The 20186-nt window shown below is 35.0% G+C and overlaps 1 protein-coding gene across 2 annotated transcripts; it reads left to right on the forward strand.

Moving 5' to 3' along the window:
* The first annotated feature begins 4013 nt into the window (after positions 1 to 4013).
* On the forward strand, positions 4014 to 19673 carry LOC125201347 (callose synthase 2-like). 2 transcript variants are annotated; one of them, XM_048099421.1, is made up of 43 exons: positions 4014 to 4371; positions 4944 to 5173; positions 5848 to 5948; positions 6604 to 6722; positions 6801 to 6894; positions 7079 to 7189; positions 7283 to 7399; positions 7644 to 7733; positions 7824 to 7915; positions 8099 to 8225; positions 8894 to 9031; positions 9122 to 9198; positions 9269 to 9362; positions 10218 to 10340; positions 10435 to 10552; positions 10841 to 11178; positions 11303 to 11355; positions 11435 to 11495; positions 11724 to 11805; positions 11892 to 11941; positions 12030 to 12116; positions 12680 to 12811; positions 12911 to 13005; positions 13088 to 13172; positions 13302 to 13462; positions 13553 to 13676; positions 13759 to 13856; positions 13942 to 14071; positions 14251 to 14402; positions 14914 to 15023; positions 15127 to 15252; positions 15373 to 15441; positions 15517 to 15706; positions 15788 to 15941; positions 16355 to 16474; positions 16555 to 16670; positions 16768 to 16851; positions 17067 to 17179; positions 17264 to 17493; positions 17584 to 18381; positions 18470 to 18520; positions 18813 to 18998; positions 19162 to 19673. In XM_048099421.1, the coding sequence occupies exons 2-43, from the start codon at positions 4990 to 4992 to the stop codon at positions 19408 to 19410; spliced, it is 5829 nt and encodes a 1942-aa protein (XP_047955378.1). In that variant the 5' UTR covers positions 4014 to 4371; positions 4944 to 4989; the 3' UTR covers positions 19411 to 19673. The 2 variants fall into 2 exon arrangements, with proteins under 2 accessions (XP_047955378.1, XP_047955377.1); XM_048099420.1 differs by having other exon boundaries at positions 4014 to 4237.
* The last annotated feature ends 513 nt before the right edge of the window (positions 19674 to 20186 follow it).

Raw genomic sequence — 20186 nt, forward strand, 5'->3', positions numbered from 1 at the left:
GTATCTTTCCATTTTCCTTTCGATGAATGTGAAGATTGTAAATGGAAAGAGAATATGCACAACTGAAAATGAATAATGATTCTCAATTTTATTTATTTATTCGGCAGATCTAGTCCTAAAAAATTTGCTATTAAAAGATGCATTCTTTTGTCACACTCAAAAGCACTGACTATTTATGGTTGGTAACAATCTGCCTAGCTGTAAAATTTAATTAAAAACGTCATTACTGACAAATCACCTTATTATACAATTAAAAAAGTCGTTTGATTTGTCTTTTGTAAATATACCATCAATCAATTATCAGGCATAATCACACTGATTCACCTAATTGAGTTAATTTTCTTTCATCACGTATTAAATCTTGACATCAAATTCTGATTTTTCATCATCACGTTAGCCAATAGCCACGGCAAAGAGTTGTTAACAACATTTGGTCTCAACATCAAAGTCCAGAAAGTACTATATTATTAATTCACATTGATGTAACTATACAACTTATCAAAATTAGTGGGGACCTCTTCTACCAAATTAAAGATGAGACTTAGGCGTGGACGGTGCACCTTTTCCTTTGTCGTTCACTTCTTAATTAATGCACTGACCTCACTATTGCACGATTCAAAGACTAAGGTTACACTATGGTCAACTAAAATATTGGAATAATATTTTCATTTGACTATAAAAACTCAAGTTGTAATTATTTGATCCAACCTAACCGGTTAGCGTAAGTTCAGCCCTTTCTTTTTATCTGGAACTTAGTTGGGAAAATATATGGAAACTTAACTAAGGGGTTAATGAATTAGCAAAATTATAGTACTAAGATTTTTTAATTAGCTTAGTTACAAAGTTAATCTTTGAGAGGACAATTTAAATACGGAGCAATTGGATGAAGCCGCTGTTAAACAGATTCGGATCCCATTACCATAAACATAGTTAGGCAAAAAGATAATTGAGAAACGAAAATTCACTATTCAAAGCCTAATACACATAACATAGCATGATTTAGAGTATTTCATTTTATCCAAAAGTGTCTTTTGATAATTGCTTTATTGCTTTATAGGAAAGACCGATGACCCAAGTTTTACTTAAATAATTTTAAACTTGGATTACAGTTGGACTAAACTTCTTAAATTACTTTTATGGTGGTGTGGAGTAATTTATATCACTCTTTATTCTGTTTAGGTTCAATTATATATGATGTTCAATTTAATGAATTATATGAAATTGAGTCTGAATGATGTTCGACTAGGTAGACAAGACTCAATACTTAATCGTATGATTCTAGCTTATGAGTGTTATCGTCCACTATAATAATATTAATATCAGATATAATTCCAATCTCGAATAATTTTGAAACAATTTATTCTTGACCAATAAAAAATATTCAAACATTACCATATAACTATGTAATGTTACATCTGCAAAGGTGCACATTTCACGAAGGCCCGGCTTTGTTTTGCAAGGAGCAAATAAAGTTGCTCGACGCTATTATTCATCTTATCACAATCAATCATTTGCATAAAGTATTCCACTCACTCTCTTTATTGAAAACGAAAATCAACCTGATCCTATTAGTAATAATTTTATTGTCTGGGACATATTTATTTAAAATTCAGTAAATATGAAAGGGGTGGAAGCAAGTTAAGGGAAATTCATCAACGTTAGATCACTTAGATTAATGCTATTGTTACGGTAAATTAGTATCAAATTATCGCATTTAATCTTTAATATTTTATATCAACACTCCACCTTTTGTTCTAGAGATACAGATTTATAAATACTACCCGCATAGGGTCTTATTCTAATGCTTATAGCACCCTAATCCAAAATCAAGACTAAATCTCCAACCTTGGATTTTAAAATGAGTGGATGAGATTAAAGCTCACAAATCTCAATAAATAGTAGACAAAATATCAACAAAAGGATAATATCGTCATTATGTTATCATATGATAATTTTCGTGGGTGTTTTTTTATATCAACATTGTGTATTACAAATATCAACAATATGATATAAGAATATCAACATTAGTACAAGAAAATATCAACACATATTTATTGAGATTTTTATATGGTTTTATTGAGATTTTTTGATGTATTTGTTGATAAAAATCTGGGTATCAACATTTACGAAAACTAAAATAAAAAATATCAAATTTCATCATCCGAACGTCGTCGGAACATATGCAATTGAGATCTCGTTGGAATCCTTATTAAATTATCTTTAATTTGATATATTTTTTGCGAAAAAATAATTTAAATTGAGAGAGTTACATAAATTTAAAGATTTGAGATGATTTTGAAGAGAGAAAAAATAGTTAGTTATAATTACTACATATAGGATTTGACATTAATACCCTTTTAATTTAATTAATAATTATTTAAATTTAAAATATATTACGCTTGGCATTATATTAACCACAGGATCTTCTAATCTAATGTTTGAAAATTGGTCTCAATTTGGGATTGGTAATTAGTTAGCAATTGATTACATCCCCTGCCCGCATATTATCAAATACTATGACACCCGCATATTATCAAATACTATGACTTTTCTGTTATTGCAATTAAAATATTAAATTCTGAACCATTTCTTAAAATTATTATCAGAAGAAATTCAAAATGATTCACAGACGCATTACCTCTTTTAGTTTCTTTTAAATAATTAAAATCCCCAACCTACTTATTAGAGTGAAAAAATGTTACTCCCTGGTTTAGCTTTTGTAAATATGCATTAGTGCCTTAGATTTCAACAAATGAAAATTTTACGCAAGACTGTTGCATACTTAGAATAGTTTAGTTGAAAAATCATATAGTTAACTAATTGATAATGATGCTTTAATTGTTGTTAATGAGAGATGAATGTGAAAATTTCAAAAAACTATGTTAAACTATTGTTGAATCTATAATCAATGATCTTGTTTTCTATTCTCCGTCGTTCATACAAATAAATCACCTTCCATTTTTTATAAGTTTATACATCCACTAAGAATACTTCAATTGCATTACTCTCTCTATTTCTTTTATACTCATACTTCATAGAATTTCATCAAAATTAATACCGTTCATAATTATTAATAATGGAGGAGTGGAACATGTAGTAAAGTACTAGTACTATATATTTTGATAATTTCATGAGAGAGAGAGAGAGAATGAGATTTAGAAGGGCCATGTTATGTATGCTTTGATTATTCCAATCTGCTACAACAAGATTGTTGGTCTTTTTTCCTGTGTTAAATTAATTTAGTATATTCCCTACTGCTCGAGGACGAATTGCCCCTACCAATATTTTTTATTGACTTGTGACCCTCTCCAATATTAAATGAAAGTACTTGCCCAATTAAATGTTGATTCATATCGATCATGTGTAGTTAATACCAATAGTCAATTCTCGGCCATGTACTTCCATTTTCAAAGCCTGAAATTACTGTTACAAAGGCATGATTTGAACCAAATAATAGTACTAAGTACAAACTTTAAAATTCGATACATGCTATAAAATAGTTTTAGAAAACTATGAACTAAAGTTTAATACTTACTATGTGGTTTTATTTCTCAGTAACTTTTTTTTATCCATAGCCTATGGAATTTTAATGTTGACAAAATAATTAATTCGTGACACCATATTTTTTTATTTTATTACATGAAACCGAATTTACCTTAATTAAAATCAAATTGACACATCACAAATTTTGCAGAAAAATATCAATATACTGGATCACTGCATCTTCATTTAAGAAGTAAGAATCTTACAAATACTCACTGCCTGTCTCAGACAATATTAAATTATGCTTTGTTGTTTACCCGCGTTCCTGTCTTTCTTCAAAGTCAGTGAGGTGGCTCATTCTTCTCTCTCTATAACTAATGTTTTGTTCTATAATTTTCTATGCTTTCTCTTCTACACAATCAATCAAGTCTTTCTTTATTTATCAAGATAACAATAAAATTAATACTCCACATGTATAATTATTCTTAAAAGAAGATGATTAGTACTTTAAAATTAATGCTTTTTGCCAAATTTCTCTGCTAATTATCCTTCTACAAACAACACAATAATTGTGCCTTCACTACATTTCGTAACCACAAAAACAAACTTGATAAAAATGCCATCTTTGCTAGCCTTATAGGTAAACTCCAGTAGAGACCCTTTACTCTCTCTAGATATCCATAGAAAAAGAATTCTCGTTTCCAATAAACTTCACCTTGCTTTCAAGAATCACGCTCTCGTTGTTGTTTTCATGGTAAATTCAGCTTGGCTTTACTTTTCCGGAAGAGACACTGGGCTTGCTACTGTTTGATTTTAGGTGTCTCGCCTTTTTAATTTCATTTATGTGTGTTTTCATTCGGGAGAATATCACAGAAGACTATGGTCTTGGTTAGTAAAGTTTCTGCTTTTTCTTTATTGGAATTGAAATTGCATGATGATTTTTTTTTTGTTTTTGCATGATCAAGTGGTTGAGTTTACTTTAAAGTAAGAATTGCTTGACCGGAATGATTTATGGGATCCGATTGTTAAGCTAAGAGGGGAAGCATGATTTTGTAGTTAGTATCCTTTTTTTCCTCTTTTGGCAGCAAGAAACGTGTGGATGTTTGTAATCGACTTCTGTTTTCATATCGATGAGAAGTAGTGACATGGGTTTTAGGCATATCCAAGAAAGTGATTGAGTTTCTCGATTCTAGCAATTTTGATGATTTTGGTTTTTCTCTCTCTATTGTTTGTTTTCATGCATCCTCTGTTTCAAGTTGAGCCAAACAGGGGATTCTTTGAGATCCATCTTAATTATGCAAAGCTGCAGATAATTTGTATTGATCTCTCTAGTTAAAGATGAAGGGTTCTGAGTTTGTAGCATTTTATCTCATGACCGGGGATTTAAGTACTGAAATTGAATTAAGTATGGTGTTCCCTTAAACCTTCGCTTTAACAGATTTCGTTATAATTTTGGACAGGGCCATTGAACTGAGTTCTTGTCCGCTGTAAAGGTTTAAGGGTAAAATGGCTTATCAAAGAAGGGGGAATGATGGGCCACCGCAGAGGCGGATTCTGCGGACGCAGACTGCAGGTAATCTGGGGGAGTCAATGGACAGTGAGGTGGTGCCCTCATCTCTGGTTGAGATTGCGCCAATTCTTCGTGTTGCCAATGAGGTTGAGCCCATCAATCCTCGTGTTGCTTACCTGTGTAAGTCTTATTGCAATTTTTTGGGACAGAAATTTTGGTTATTATTGCTTTTTTCCTCTTTCAGTAAAGTGTCTGCTTGGGTTTTCTGCTAACATTTATTGCTCTTGAGCCATCCGAGAGTGATGCTTTGAAACCATACCCTTGTGTGTTTCTGATAATGGTTTTCTCTAAGAACTTTATTTAATTCTTTCTGAACTCTGGTGCTAGAACAGTCTAGTTCTTTGTATACTTCTTCACTAGAAATGTGAAGGTACAAGAATATTATTCATGTGTGTTTAGTTTTGATGATCTTTATGTCTTCATTCATATGTGTATTTAGTTTTGTTGCAACTTATAATGCCATCCCCTTTCCAAATATGCGACAAAGACCAGGCCAGATTTCATGAATCCACCTTCCTTTTCAGTTCTCTGTTGCAACCCTACCATGGCATGCTATAACTGAAATTACATTGACTCATCTGATGAAGTTTGGATATGCTGCTTTGTTTTAGAATATATTTGGGATTTTTAGCATCATTCTTTTCGTTTTGCACTATGTTCTGAGAAGATTAAGTTTGCAAAACTTCATTATGGGATTTCCCTGTTCTCACAAGAGATCATTATGATTTTGCACAGAACTTAAATGCTCTCTCTCTCTTCTATTCTCATGATTTTTTATGTCAATCCTGGTTCAGGCCGTTTCTACGCGTTTGAGAAAGCCCACCGTCTAGATCCAACATCAAGCGGTCGTGGAGTTCGTCAGTTCAAAACTGCTCTTCTTCAACGCCTTGAACGAGTAAGTGGTTATCTATTTTTCCTTAAGAAGTCCGATAAAACGAAAGGTAGGCATATATAACTCAGGATATGAATGCTTTCCAGTCGTTTGACTTTGTGGAACATAGTTTAGTACTTTGTTGCTAAGTGCTTGCCGCGATAATTTTATCCTCGTGGTGTTTATTGGTCTCATTTCATGATTTGGGGCGCTTTTTAGAATTCTTTCTTTTACCAGATTAGATTTTCTATACAATTAATAATTCTTGTTTTTTGTAATATGTGTATTTTTCTACCTGGGTTGTTATATGAGGACCTGTTTTTTTGTGTACGAGTCATCAAGCAATAATATTGATCTTGTACCATTTATCTATAGTCACTGATATATAAGTTTATGGCTTGCAGTTTAGAAATGTACACAAAATCGGTGAATGTTTCATAAAATTATGAGTCATCAACTGAAAAGTGTGTTATATTATATGGGTGAAGCATGTGAGCTCTAATATTTGCGACAAAATATCATATTGCTTGTGGTGTTATATTTACAATTTAACTCTATAAACATATTGCCATATACCTTGAAACTTCCTCAGATTACTCCAACTATGTCTGCAAGAAAATTCCTCCAATGCAGAATAATTCATTCAAATAAAATTCTGATATCATACATTTTGTTGAAGGAAAATGAGACAACATTAACAGCAAGAAAAGGAAGTGATGCACGGGAGATGAAGAATTTTTATCAGCTTTACTACAGGAAGTATATTGAGGCTTTGCAAAAAGCTGATAAAGCAGACCGGTAGATTACACTTCGATCATTATTTTTATTCTCTTATCCAAATCTATCTGTTTATTTACTATTTAATCTTTCATACAGTGCTCGACTTACAAAAGCATACCAAACAGCTGCGGTGCTGTTTGAAGTCTTGAAGGCAGTAAATCTCACAGAAGCTATAGAAGTGGATGATGAGGTAATGCATTTTGACTCTTTTCTGTAGCTCTTTAGCAGTACTACGAGTAAGTTCAAATAAATTTGGGTTTGTTTCTTATGTCATTGTTTCAGTATGCTAAAGATGTATCATTCGTATGTCAATTGTAGTTATATTGGATTAGGAATATTCATTGTGATCTGATTATCTGGTCATATTTATTCAGATCTTGGAAAAGCACACTGTGGTCAAAGAAAAGACCCAAATATATGTGCCTTACAATATCCTTCCTCTTGACCCAGAAAGTTCACATCAAGCAATCATGAGATACCCAGAGGTCAATTATATTCCCATCTTTATTATATATATATATTTGTAACTTTAGAATATGCACACTTATCAAAATATTATGACACTTTCTTTTTGTCAGATTCAAGCTTCTGTTACTGCACTTCGTAATACAAGAGGTCTTCCATGGCCAAAGGGATACAACAGAAAAGCTGATGAAGACATTTTAGATTGGCTTCAGGCTATGTTTGGTTTTCAGGTGCTAGTGTGCTCTTCTGTATTTTTGATGTAGATGCATATAATAAACTATCAAATGCAATATGAAGATATACCAAGCAAATTAAAAATGCATCATGATTGCATTATCAAAATCCAAGTTAGTAAAATATGATCATATACCTTAATACATAAGCCTGCACCAATAGAAATGACATCTACTTCCCAGGTCACATGAAAATGTGTCATCCTTTTCTTAAGATGTTGCTGTACTTGTTTGAGTGCAGAAGCATAGTGTGGCGAACCAGAGGGAACATCTGATTCTATTGCTTGCTAATGTACATATCAGGCAACCCAAACCTGATCACCAGCCCAAGGTATTTGGTTTTCTACTTATTTTGTTCATTCTTTTTATGTGGCAGCAGTACTGAATGTTCTGGAGATATTTCTATGTTGTTTCCATTTAGTTGGATGATAGGGCACTTACAGAAGTTATGAGGAAGCTTTTCAAAAACTACAGGAAGTGGTGCAAGTATCTCGGTCGCAAGAGTAGCCTATGGTGAGTATATGTTTTTCAGTTAGTTTATCGATTTTTGAATGTCAACTTACTTCGGCCAGCACCTTCACTATTCTTCGTGCATATTTGCAAAGGGAAGGATTTGGATATTGAGTTTATTACTCCACTTCTCAATTTCTCTCCTCTTACATAACCCTTATTGATTCTAATATTTTCACCCAATAGGTTGCCAACTATCCAGCAAGAAGTTCAGCAACGGAAGTTACTATATATGGGTCTATATCTTCTTATTTGGGGAGAAGCTGCAAACTTGCGATTCATGCCTGAATGTCTATGCTACATATATCATCATGTATGTATATATGCGATTCTTATTTTTACCTAAAGACATGTTTAGTGGTCCTATTTTAGGATGTTTATGCCCTTTTATTTTTTTACTAGTGTGGGTGCTTTTGTAATAATTAGATGGATGCAGTGTCCCTTTTCTATAAACTAGGGATAACCTTGGAAGGAAATGAGGAGGGAAGGAGATGTACTGAAAACCACCAGTAACTACAGAAGGGAGGGTGGGCGAGGGAGGCCTTAACAAAAAATTTGATGCCAAAACTTGTTGATCAAACCATGTTTCATTTTCCTGAACAAATAAATGAATATGTGAGATTTGAAAACTGGAGTCAATTATTAAAATATAATCGCTAGCCATTAAATATTGAGTTAGCGCCACCCTCTAAAGAGGTTTAAAACAGTTAAACTGTTATACATATCCACGATAGAGTTCAATGGCCTGCTGAAGTCCCTAATATTGTTCCTAAACTGTTTTTTTAATAAACATGCTGCTTTAGCTCTAGAATCTTGATTGAGATGAAAAATGTTACTGATGATCTTTTGGAATGTGCACTATTTAGTATGTCAAGTGTTTAGTTGGATGTGTTTTCTACAATTTACCCCCCATCAGCAAGTTTACATTTTCTTTACTTACCGAATGCTATGTAATTTCATTTGCTCTCACATTTTCTATAGATGGCATTTGAACTGTATGGCTTACTTGCTGGAAGTGTTAGTCCAACGACGGGTGAGCATATTAAACCTGCCTATGGTGGTGATGAAGAGGCCTTTCTGAAGAAAGTTGTAACTCCCATTTACAACGTGATTGCCAAGGTGCTACTCCTAGAATATGTTCTTGATTTATCGATGGTCCTTTCTCCAATAATTGACACTGGTGATCTAATTATCCAATCATCCTCTTAGGAAGCTTTGCGTATTAGAGGAGGAAGATCTAAGCATTCTCAATGGCGAAATTATGATGATTTGAACGAATACTTCTGGTAGAAACTTTATACGGAGTACTTTCTTAGCAGCTTCACATCATTTACTTATCTTGTTATCGAATTGTAGGTCAGTTAATTGTTTCAGACTAGGTTGGCCAATGCGTGCTGATGCTGATTTCTTCTGCCTTCCCATAGAAAATATCAATGCAGACAGAAGCGAGGTAGACACTACTTCTTTGTTACATAATGTACTGAATCACAAATTTATCTTTTGTTTCCTTTGACACTACATCGTTGAAATGTTGGCTCTGTAATTACTTCCATAAATTAGTAGATAACACACAGAGACATGTCTTTTGTTGATGTCATGTTTGTGTAAGCCTGTATCCTCTTAAGATGAAATGTATTTCTTGCATCTGATATATGGTTCTCACTCTTGCTTGAGATGAACATTACAAACTCTGCAAGTTTAATTTAGAAATTGTGTTGGATCAAAATCCAAAGTCTACATCTTCTATGGCAGCACATAATCATTATGTTCTACCTTGGCAATAGAATTAAGCCATATTACTCCCTTTGTTCCTTGTTAATTGAGTCACTTCTTTTTTGCACTCGTTTTGAAAAAATGATAATAACTAGTTAAAGTGGAGAGAAAGTAAAATAAGAGAGAGAATAAAAGTGACTCAATTAACAAGGAATGGAAGGAGTAATTAATAAGAATGATATAGTTAAAGTCTCCCTCATAAAAATGATGTTGAATATCATGTTATGTTTTTGGTCAGTATTGGAGATATTTTGGTAGTATTTTATTTTTTTCAATCCACCCCTCCCCCACTATAAATTATTTCAGGACTTCGTAGTTGGATGTAATCAAATTTATTAATGTTCAAGTACCAAGATACATCCAATTATGCTAATAATATCATGCTCAATTACCAGGATACATCTAATTGTGCTAATTATTGATCTCGCTACAGGATATGTTTCAGCATGCTAATATTCATAAACATTCTTAGTATGTTTGAGTTCGCTTCATGATTTATGTGTGTTTGTATTGTAATCTGCAACAAACCCAGGATAGAGAATCCGTTAAAGCAGATCGATGGATAGGAAAAATCAACTTTGTTGAAATTCGTTCGTTTTGGCACTTATTTAGGAGTCACGATAGGATGTGGAGCTTCTTTATTTTATGCCTACAGGTAATTTTGAATGCTTGTGTATTTACGTTCTACCATTTTATAGTTACCTTCCTGCAATCTCATTGGTCTTCCTTTGAATGTATTTCAACTGAAGGCAATGATCATAATTGCCTGGAATGGATCTGGTGATATAAGTGCTGTATTTGAAACTGATGTGTTCAAGAAAGTATTAAGCATTTTCATCACAGCAGCAATTCTGAAACTTGCACAAGGTAAGATAAACTATGGTAACATTCTGATGCTAATTATCCCTCTTGGCTTTGAACTTTTGTTAATTGTGAAAGAAGCCAACACACTTTTTTGGAATATCTGATCATTTTCCTTTCTATTATGTACATCCCCTCCTGAGAGCTCTTAATATATCAATTATTTTTATGGTCATTAAGATAACATATTGCATTATTGGACGAATATACTGTACAATCTTGTTTTATATGTGATGATCTCCCAGCTGCTAGATACTTACAGCCACCTTAACTGATTGCAATTCTGTTATGCAGCGGTTCTTGATATCATTATGAGCTGGAAAGCAAGGATGAGTATGTCACTGCATGTAAAGCTGAGATATGTACTAAAGTTTGTTTCTGCAGCAGCATGGGTGATTGTATTACCTGTGACATATGCATACAGTTGGAAAAATCCTTCTGGATTTGGACAGACCATTAAGGGATGGTTTGGCGGAGGTGGTTCGGGTTCCCCATCTTTGTTCATGATTGCGGTTTTTATCTACTTATCTCCAAATATGCTCTCTGCTTTGTTATTTTTATTTCCTTTGATCCGAAGGAATCTTGAAAGATCAGATTACAGAATTGTAAGGCTCATGATGTGGTGGTCACAGGTATAATTTTGTTCTGATATAAGACAATCCTGTAACTGGATTGTTGTTTCTATCTGTTAAATTAAAGTTTCGTTCATTGGTGTAATCTATGTCATATATTTAGTTTTCATTTTATTTTTTGTAGCCTCGGCTCTATGTTGGAAGGGGCATGCAAGAGAGCACATTTTCTGTGGCCAAGTATGTGTTGCTTCCATTGTCAGACTGAATTAATTTTCAACATAATTCATTAATATATTTGTGACTTTCTGTGTCCTAGGTACACTATCTACTGGGTTCTCCTTTTGGCAGCAAAGTTGGCATTTAGCTTTTACGTAGAGGTGTTTTTCTGTTATGTTTGGTATCAAGCTCTAGTAAATAAATGTCAAGCAAACGAAACATGATATACTTGCTTGTGCTAAACCCAAACATAACTTTGTCCATACTTATTGTCATTAAAATCTTGATTTACATTATCTAGAAGGGTCCTATCATGATGAATCGCAGACCGCTGGACCGTGAAACTGGTGTTTCAAAAATTGTCAAGTTGATTGTTTTCTTGTTTGCAGATAAAGCCTCTCGTACGTCCAACTAAAGAAATCATGAAGATTCATATAGGCAAATATCAGTGGCATGAGTTCTTCCCTCAAGGTAGCTATACTGGCTTCATATGTAATTCTGAAAGAAAATAATGTGCTGTAATTCAAAGATAAGTTAATAGCTCCCTTGTTTTGCAGCAAAAAAGAACATTGGGGTCGTGATTGCTCTATGGGCTCCCATTATTATTGTAGGTCCATCTGCACCCCTGTGATTGTTGTTTTATGCATGTTCCTGTGCTCCTTTATCGACAATCTCTAACTCACTATTAATTTCAGGTATACTTTATGGACACTCAGATTTGGTATGCTATCTTTTCCACCATATTTGGAGGTATATATGGGGCATTTCGTCGTCTTGGAGAGGTGCGCTAAGATTATCTTTTTCATGATCATGCATTAGATTAGCGTCTTCTGTGGTTCTATGTTTCTTGTTTTCTTCATTATCATTGAGTTCTGTAGCTTTTAGTTATTCAACCACATCAGTCTCATAAACTGCAGTGATCAACCACTGTGTGCTGATTATACATGTATCTTTCTCCGCTTAAAAGTTGTTGGTTGTACAGTCCCACACTCATCCTGGAATAACTCAGTAAACCATATTTGTAGGAAGTACATATCAAAAATGAAATTTTGGTTTGACTACTGAAATTGAAAATTTCTTGGCTGTTGCATGTCCTAGAAAATATTTTCTTTCTATCGAATTTGGCTGTCCTAGTGAGTGGCAGGATCTCTAACACAACCAGTTAGTTATGAGTTCTTCAGCCACTTTCCGATATACTAATCTAGCTTCTCTTATGTTCCTTACATGCAATTATGTAGTGAAGTTTTTGAACTTTCTTTGAGATATAACCATCTCTATGTGTAATGCTGCTGTTATTCCAAAAAATATGTCATTTTAGCTTTCTTTTCTCTTTCTTCTCTGTCAGATTCGAACATTGGGAATGCTTAGGTCTCGCTTTGAGTCGCTGCCTGGTGCTTTTAATGCTTGCTTGATTCCGGTAGAAAAAGATGAAAAGCCAAAGGGACTAAGGGCCACATTCTCCCGCAAATTCCCTGAGGTTTGAACTGTGATAGGGTTTACAGTTGTAGTCTTTCCTTCGTGCTTTTCTTTGATGATGAGATCTACAGTTCCAACTAGGATTTACTGGCCTTTGCAGATCCATTCTAATACGGATAAGGAGGCAGCAAAGTTCTCTCAAATGTGGAACAAAATAATTGAAAGTTTTAGGGAGGAGGATCTAATAAATAACAAGTAATCAGTAACTGATCACTCCCTTACGTGAAATATCTCTCAGCTCAGAATATAAATTATAATTAATTTCCTTACTTGACAGGGAAATGAATCTACTACTCGTTCCATATCGTGCTGACCGTGAGTTGGACCTTATTCAGTGGCCTCCTTTTTTACTTGCTAGCAAGGTTGGATGGTTGGCAGTCTTTTAAATGCATTTTTCTCTTTGCTTTTACTCACTTTCTTTATTCTTTTGGGTTTTCACCCCATATTATTTCATTGCAAAGAGAAGTTATTATACACTATTTTCTGTATAGCTTCCTATAGCTCTTGATATGGCAAAAGATAGCAACGGGAGAGATAAGGAGCTAAATAAGAGATTGAACAGCGACCCATACATGCGATGTGCTATTCGTGAATGTTATGCTTCTTGTAAAAACATCATCAACTTGTTGGTACTCGGAGAACATGAGAAAGTGTAAGTTTACTTTTTACCATCCAACCTATTAAAAATGTTCTATCTATAAAGATTAAGTGTCCAATAATTTCCCTTGTTTGATGTCTTCAGGGTTATAGATGAGATATTTACCAAAGTTGATTATCACATAGAACAGGGTAATCTCTTGAAGGAACTTAACATGAGTGCACTTCCGAACCTCTATAAACAATTTGTGGAGCTGATACAAATTTTGGTAAAGTTTGTATGATTTATTGAAACTACAATTTCAATGAAATGATGTTGAGAATCTGAGAAAGAACTGCCTTACCCTGCAGAGTAAAAATATAAAGGAGGACAGAGATCAACTGGTTATTGTCTTGCTTAATATGCTCGAGGTTGTAACAAGAGACATAATGGAAGATTCTGTTCCTAGGTATGATTGCTAACAGACAAAAACTTGTTAAAAATGGATGAAATTTGCCTGATTATTTTCCCACCTTATCATTTGTCTCTTATAGTATGCTAGATTCTAGCCATGGTAATTCCTATGGGATGGATCAGGGGATGACCCCACTTGATCAACAACGTCAGTACTTTGGGAGTGTTAATTTTCCAATAACAAAAGAAACAGAGGCATGGAAAGAGAAGGTAAGTATACAGAAGGGAACTTTTCTTATTGATATTTGGTTTAGCATTGCTGCTAAAATTTACTAAGCACATGAGATAAAGATCATAGTACCAAGATGAAATGTGTCCATAAACAGATAAAATATAGCAGTTAGATCACCTTATTACTACGTACTCAGAAATAGCTGCTCATGCATCAGATTGGGCGGCTCCATCTCCTGCTCACAGTGAAGGAATCTGCTATGGATGTTCCATCTAATATAGAAGCCAGGAGGCGCATTTCATTCTTCTCAAACTCATTGTTTATGGACATGCCTCTCGCTCCCAAAGTCCGGAACATGCTCTCCTTTTCGTAAGCTCTCCTGACGATAAATTATCATATGAGCCACATTCTTTACTTTTAAGTTTACTGAATTTATGCCCCTTAAGTAATTGGTTATCCCTTCTTCCTGCAATTTGACATCATTTGCAGTATATGTCAACCATAGAGATTCATATCCTTAGATGATATCTGTTCCCCAGAATTGGTTATTTCTGTTCTCTTCCTATTTTTGACTCATGGCTGACATCAACATTCTGGAGGAAAACATCCATTGCTGTAGATTCCAGATTCGGTTTTGAACTTTTGATACTTCTCTTGAAGGATATGGCACTTGAGTAAATTTCATGACATTTTAAGCTTAGAACGTCTAAGCTTCCTCCTCATTCTTGAAGCTGCAGTTATTGTAAATATGATTTCTCAGGGATGTCTAATGGAAATTAGTCAGATATATTCTAAATTTAGCTTCCTGATGAACACTCCCTTTTTTACTCAATATTTAACAAATGTGTAAGGCTTTTGTGTTTCACCTTTTATTGTGCAGCATCTTAACTCCTTATTATGACGAAGAGGTTATCTTCTCTGTTGATTTGCTGGAAAAACCAAATGAAGATGGCGTGTCAATACTCTTTTATCTTCAAAAGATTTTCCCAGGTTTGTTCATTTTTCACTGGATGCTTGAAAGTGTCATGCATATGTTCTGGTGTAATTTTAGAAATTCCTCGTATTAATATATACTATAATTCAAATTCTGCAGATGAATGGGAAAACTTTCTGCAACGAGTTGGATGCCAAAATGAAGACGATCTCAAGGGAACTCCAGAACTGGAGGAAGAGCTTCGTTTATGGGCATCATATAGAGGCCAAACATTGACCAAAACTGGTAGTTCCTTCTATTTTTTCATTCCTTTCCTTTTTTGAGATAAGGGAGGGGCTGAGTTGCTTCCTTCAGGTCTATCCTCTTTTTAATGTATATGCTCATGAAATTTTGTCCTTCTTATAGTCCGGGGTATGATGTACTATCGGCAAGCTTTGGAGCTTCAGGCTTTCTTAGATATGGCAAAGGAGGAAGGTGCTCATGAATTTTCTAGAGTTCCCTTAAACTTGAGAGAGAGAGACTAACTATATCTGTTAATACTTGCTACAGATTTGATGAAAGGGTACAAGGCTGCCGAACTGAATTCAGAGGAACAAGTAAAAAATGAAAATTCGTTACTAACGCAATGCCAAGCTGTGGCAGACTTGAAGTTCACGTACGTAGTGTCCTGCCAACAGTATGGAACTCAGAAAAGATCTGGTGATCGCCGTGCAACTGATATTTTAAAACTCATGACAAAGTATGATCCATGAATTTTCTTTCCTTGTTGAATTGGTTATGTGTTCAATATGTAAGAGCTTTTCTATAATGTGATGAGCAGGTATCCATCACTACGGGTAGCTTATGTCGACGAGGTTGAAGAAACAGGTGGAGATAAGCATGGTAAAAAGGTTGAGAAAGTGTACTATTCATCTCTTGTAAAAGCTATGCCAAAGTCTGTTGACTCATCGGAGCCAGATCAGAAATTGGACCAGGTAAAAGTCCCTGCATGTGATACTTCCTCCGTCCATGAATAGTACGCAACAATTACTATGTTTTCATGTCCACAAATAATCTGAACTTTCCTTTTTAGCACATGACCCCACGCTCTACTTTATATTTCAACCTTACAAACATAATAATAATGGAATGCTACTCTGTTTCACTCTGGTTTGTGCTTGACTAGAATCATATGTATCTACCCTTGGTTTGGTTTAAAGCTTGGAGCTTTCGGTGTTTGTTGGCCCTTCTTTTTTGGACTGAATTTCTAATTCCATAGCACCATCAACACTCAAAATCCCTCAATGTCACATTATTTGTCACCACCAGCTTCCCCTTGAACACGCATTGCAACGTTTTTACTATAGCTATGCTATAATACTGACAAATACTGAGGCTTCCTCACCAGGTTATTTACAGGATAAAACTTCCTGGAAATGCCATATTGGGTGAAGGCAAACCAGAAAATCAAAACCATGCTATAATATTCACCCGTGGTGAAGGCTTGCAAACCATTGACATGAACCAGGTATTGTAAAATCAACAGTTGAGAAAATGGAGTTTCAAAAATCTTAGCATGATGGCAGTGATCAAACATTTCATTTCCAGGACAACTACATGGAAGAAGCCTTCAAAATGAGAAACCTATTGCAAGAGTTCCTCAAAACGCATGGTGTCAGGAAACCAACAATTCTTGGACTTAGAGAACACATATTCACTGGCAGGTATGGTGCATTGAGGACTTGAAGGAGCATTATTCTAATTTATATTCCAAATTTGATATTTATCAGGCTCTTGACCTTCATTTTCCAATTTGTGTAGTGTATCTTCACTTGCCTGGTTCATGTCAAATCAAGAGAACAGTTTTGTGACTATTGGCCAGCGATTGTTGGCCGATCCACTGAAGTAAGTTCTTGAAATAGTTTTTTCTTATATAAAATTTTCCTTGTTCGAACATAATAGTTGCTTACTAGTAGTACTTTATTTGGCAAAAAAAGCAATTCAGAGCTGTGACTGGGAGTACTTTTCCATATCTAAGCCTGTGTCCTCCCATTTCTCTGACCATCCTAAAGACTTGCATGCTTGTGCAGTTTCTTATATAACGTTATCTGATATTTCAGGGTTCGTTTCCATTACGGCCACCCGGATGTATTTGATAGATTGTTTCACCTGACAAGAGGGGGTGTCAGCAAAGCTTCTAAGATCATCAACTTAAGCGAGGATATATTTGCAGGCACATATTTTTGAAATAGCCCTTTGTGTTTAGTTCTAGAGAATTTTGGTTTCAACATTCTTATACATCTCTTTACTCTTGAAGGTTTCAATTCCACACTTCGTGGAGGCAATGTTACTCATCATGAATACATGCAAGTGGGTAAAGGAAGAGATGTTGGGCTCAATCAAATCTCACTTTTTGAAGCAAAGATAGCTTGTGGAAATGGGGAGCAGACTGTGAGCCGTGATATTTACAGGCTAGGACATCGCTTCGACTTCTTTCGCATGCTGTCATGCTATTTCACGACAGTTGGCTTCTATTTTAGCACTTTGGTATTCTTCACACCTGACACAATTTTTTCAATAATACAGCCTTTGTATTGTTGCATCTAAAGTTCTGACCCATTTTTTGTTTTTTTGCAGCTGACGGTGCTCACGGTCTATGTGTTTCTATACGGGCGTCTTTATCTCGTTTTAAGTGGGCTTGAACAGGAGTTAAGTACCCATCCAGCAATACGAGACAACAAACCTCTTCAAGTTGCTCTTGCTTCACAGTCCTTTGTGCAAATTGGGCTCTTAATGGCTTTGCCTATGATGATGGAGATAGGGCTTGAGCAGGGTTTCCGTCATGCATTGACTGATTTTATTCTGATGCAACTGCAACTTGCTCCTGTATTTTTCACATTTTCTCTAGGAACAAAGACTCATTACTATGGTAGGACTTTGCTTCATGGAGGTGCACGATATAGGGCCACAGGTCGAGGATTTGTCGTGTTCCATGCAAAGTTTGCTGAAAACTACAGATTGTATTCACGGAGCCACTTTGTCAAGGGAATTGAACTAATGATTTTACTGCTTGTTTATCACATATTTGGACGAGCATACAGGGGTGTGGTTGCATACGTGTTGATTACTGTGTCTGTATGGATTTTGGTGGGCACATGGCTCTTTGCTCCATTTCTCTTCAATCCTTCTGGCTTTGAATGGCAAAAAATAGTCGATGACTGGGCGGATTGGATTAAATGGATGAATAATCGTGGAGGTATTGGTGTGCCTCCTGAAAAGAGTTGGGAATCTTGGTGGGAGAAAGAGCAAGAGCATCTCTGGCACTCTGGAACACGTGGTACAATATTTGAGATATTGCTGTCGATACGTTTCTTCATTTATCAGTATGCACTTGTTTATCATCTGAGCTTCACCAAGAGACACGATAGCATTCTGGTATGCTATGTTTCTCAAAGTAAATTGCAGGTTTTTCTACTTAAAATGTAATTAGTGTAACGATGTCAACGTTGTCCTTTTTGTGCAGATATATGGTCTTTCCTGGTTGGTCATTTTTGCAGTCCTCCTAATTGTAAAGGTAAGAGTATATTCTGTAGTTTTAACTTGAAATTTCTCGGTTGTGTGTTGATGTTTGTTTCATTCAATCTAGTTGAGTTCTTGCTGATTTTTCTTCGGGCATAGATTTCATTACATGAAAAAGAACAACCAAGAATAAGTGCATGCTTTGCCATTTCAGGGTGTCCCCCAAATTAATGTGCACTTATTTCTTTTTGGCTTTTAAACACAATTTCTGTATCTTTTGTAGTCTCTTCAACAATATAGAGTATGCATGACAATTGTCGCTATTAATCTCGATGAAACTTTCTCAGGTTGTTTCATTAGGCAGGCGGCGATTCAGTGCTGATTTTCAGCTCGTGTTTCGGATGATTAAGGGCTTCATCTTTCTTTCATTTGTTTCTGTACTAATCACGCTAATCGCTCTTCCTCACATGACTTTCCAAGATGTTATAGTTAGCATCCTTGCATTTATGCCAACTGGATGGGGTTTACTTCTGGTAAGAAAAAGTTTCCTTCTTCTATTCATCAGTTCATTTAACTTTTTTTTTTTGAAAAAGCACACCATCCCTGCTTTTTTCACAAGAGATGGGGAAAGAAAACTCATTATGCATTTTGTTAGTCTCTGACTTATTTTGAATGAATTGAAATGAACCAAAACAGATTGCACAAGCTATGAAACCATTGGTGGTTAGGCTTGGAATCTGGGGTTCAGTGCGGACGCTTGCGCGGGGTTATGAAATGGTAATTGGGTTGCTGTTATTCACTCCGGTTGCATTCTTGGCGTGGTTCCCCTTTGTTTCTGAGTTCCAAACTCGGATGCTGTTCAACCAAGCTTTCAGCAGAGGTCTGCAGATATCGCGTATTCTTGGTGGGCCGAAGAAGGATCGTTCCTCCAGCAACAAAGAGTAAAGGAAGTTGGACATGGTTTGTCTGGAATGGAAGTCTGTAAATAGAAGAGAAGTTGGCCTCTTTCAACCTGTGGAAGAGGATCACTTGCTCTAGTGTGCATATAGCAGTTTAGATTGTGCTATCTAGTAATTGTTGGCTGCTGTTTTGTATAGCCAAGTCCAATGATTAGGGTTTTGGCATCCTTAACACTCAAATGTTAGTTTTTGGTGAATCTATTTTGGGTGAAATGGTTAGACATGCAAGTGTTTTGGCTTCTCTACTAATCGATTTGGTTTTTTGCCTATGGAACTGAAAAACCTAACCAAACTCACCAGAAATCTGAACTACAAAAACCAATCTTAACCGTAAAACCTTACAAATTCCACAAATATATCCAAACAAAATTGAAGAAACCGAAATCCAAACTATCAAATCCAAACCTGAAAATTTGAAATTGCACTAATATATCCAAAATTCGAAAAATGGAGTTTATTTTAGGTATAACATAATATAATATAAAAAATAAAATTTTGTTTTTTCAGTTTTTAAACATCTGAACCTGAAAAATCGAATATTGCCAAAATTTTAAACTAAACTGAACCAAACCAAAATTAAATAGAATCAAATTTTAAATTTCGTTTGATTTTAATCCGATATTTGATTTTTCGGGTATTTTCCTCTATCCCTATTCTCCAATACTCCTCCCATCCCTAAAAATTTGTCACATTTTTCCATTTCTGTTCGTCCCACAAATTTTGTCACATTTAATTTTTTTCCTTTTTTGATAATGAACCGCA

The sequence above is a fragment of the Salvia hispanica genome, chromosome 1 (genome assembly GCF_023119035.1).
Source record: "Salvia hispanica cultivar TCC Black 2014 chromosome 1, UniMelb_Shisp_WGS_1.0, whole genome shotgun sequence".
NCBI lineage: Eukaryota > Viridiplantae > Streptophyta > Magnoliopsida > Lamiales > Lamiaceae > Salvia > Salvia hispanica.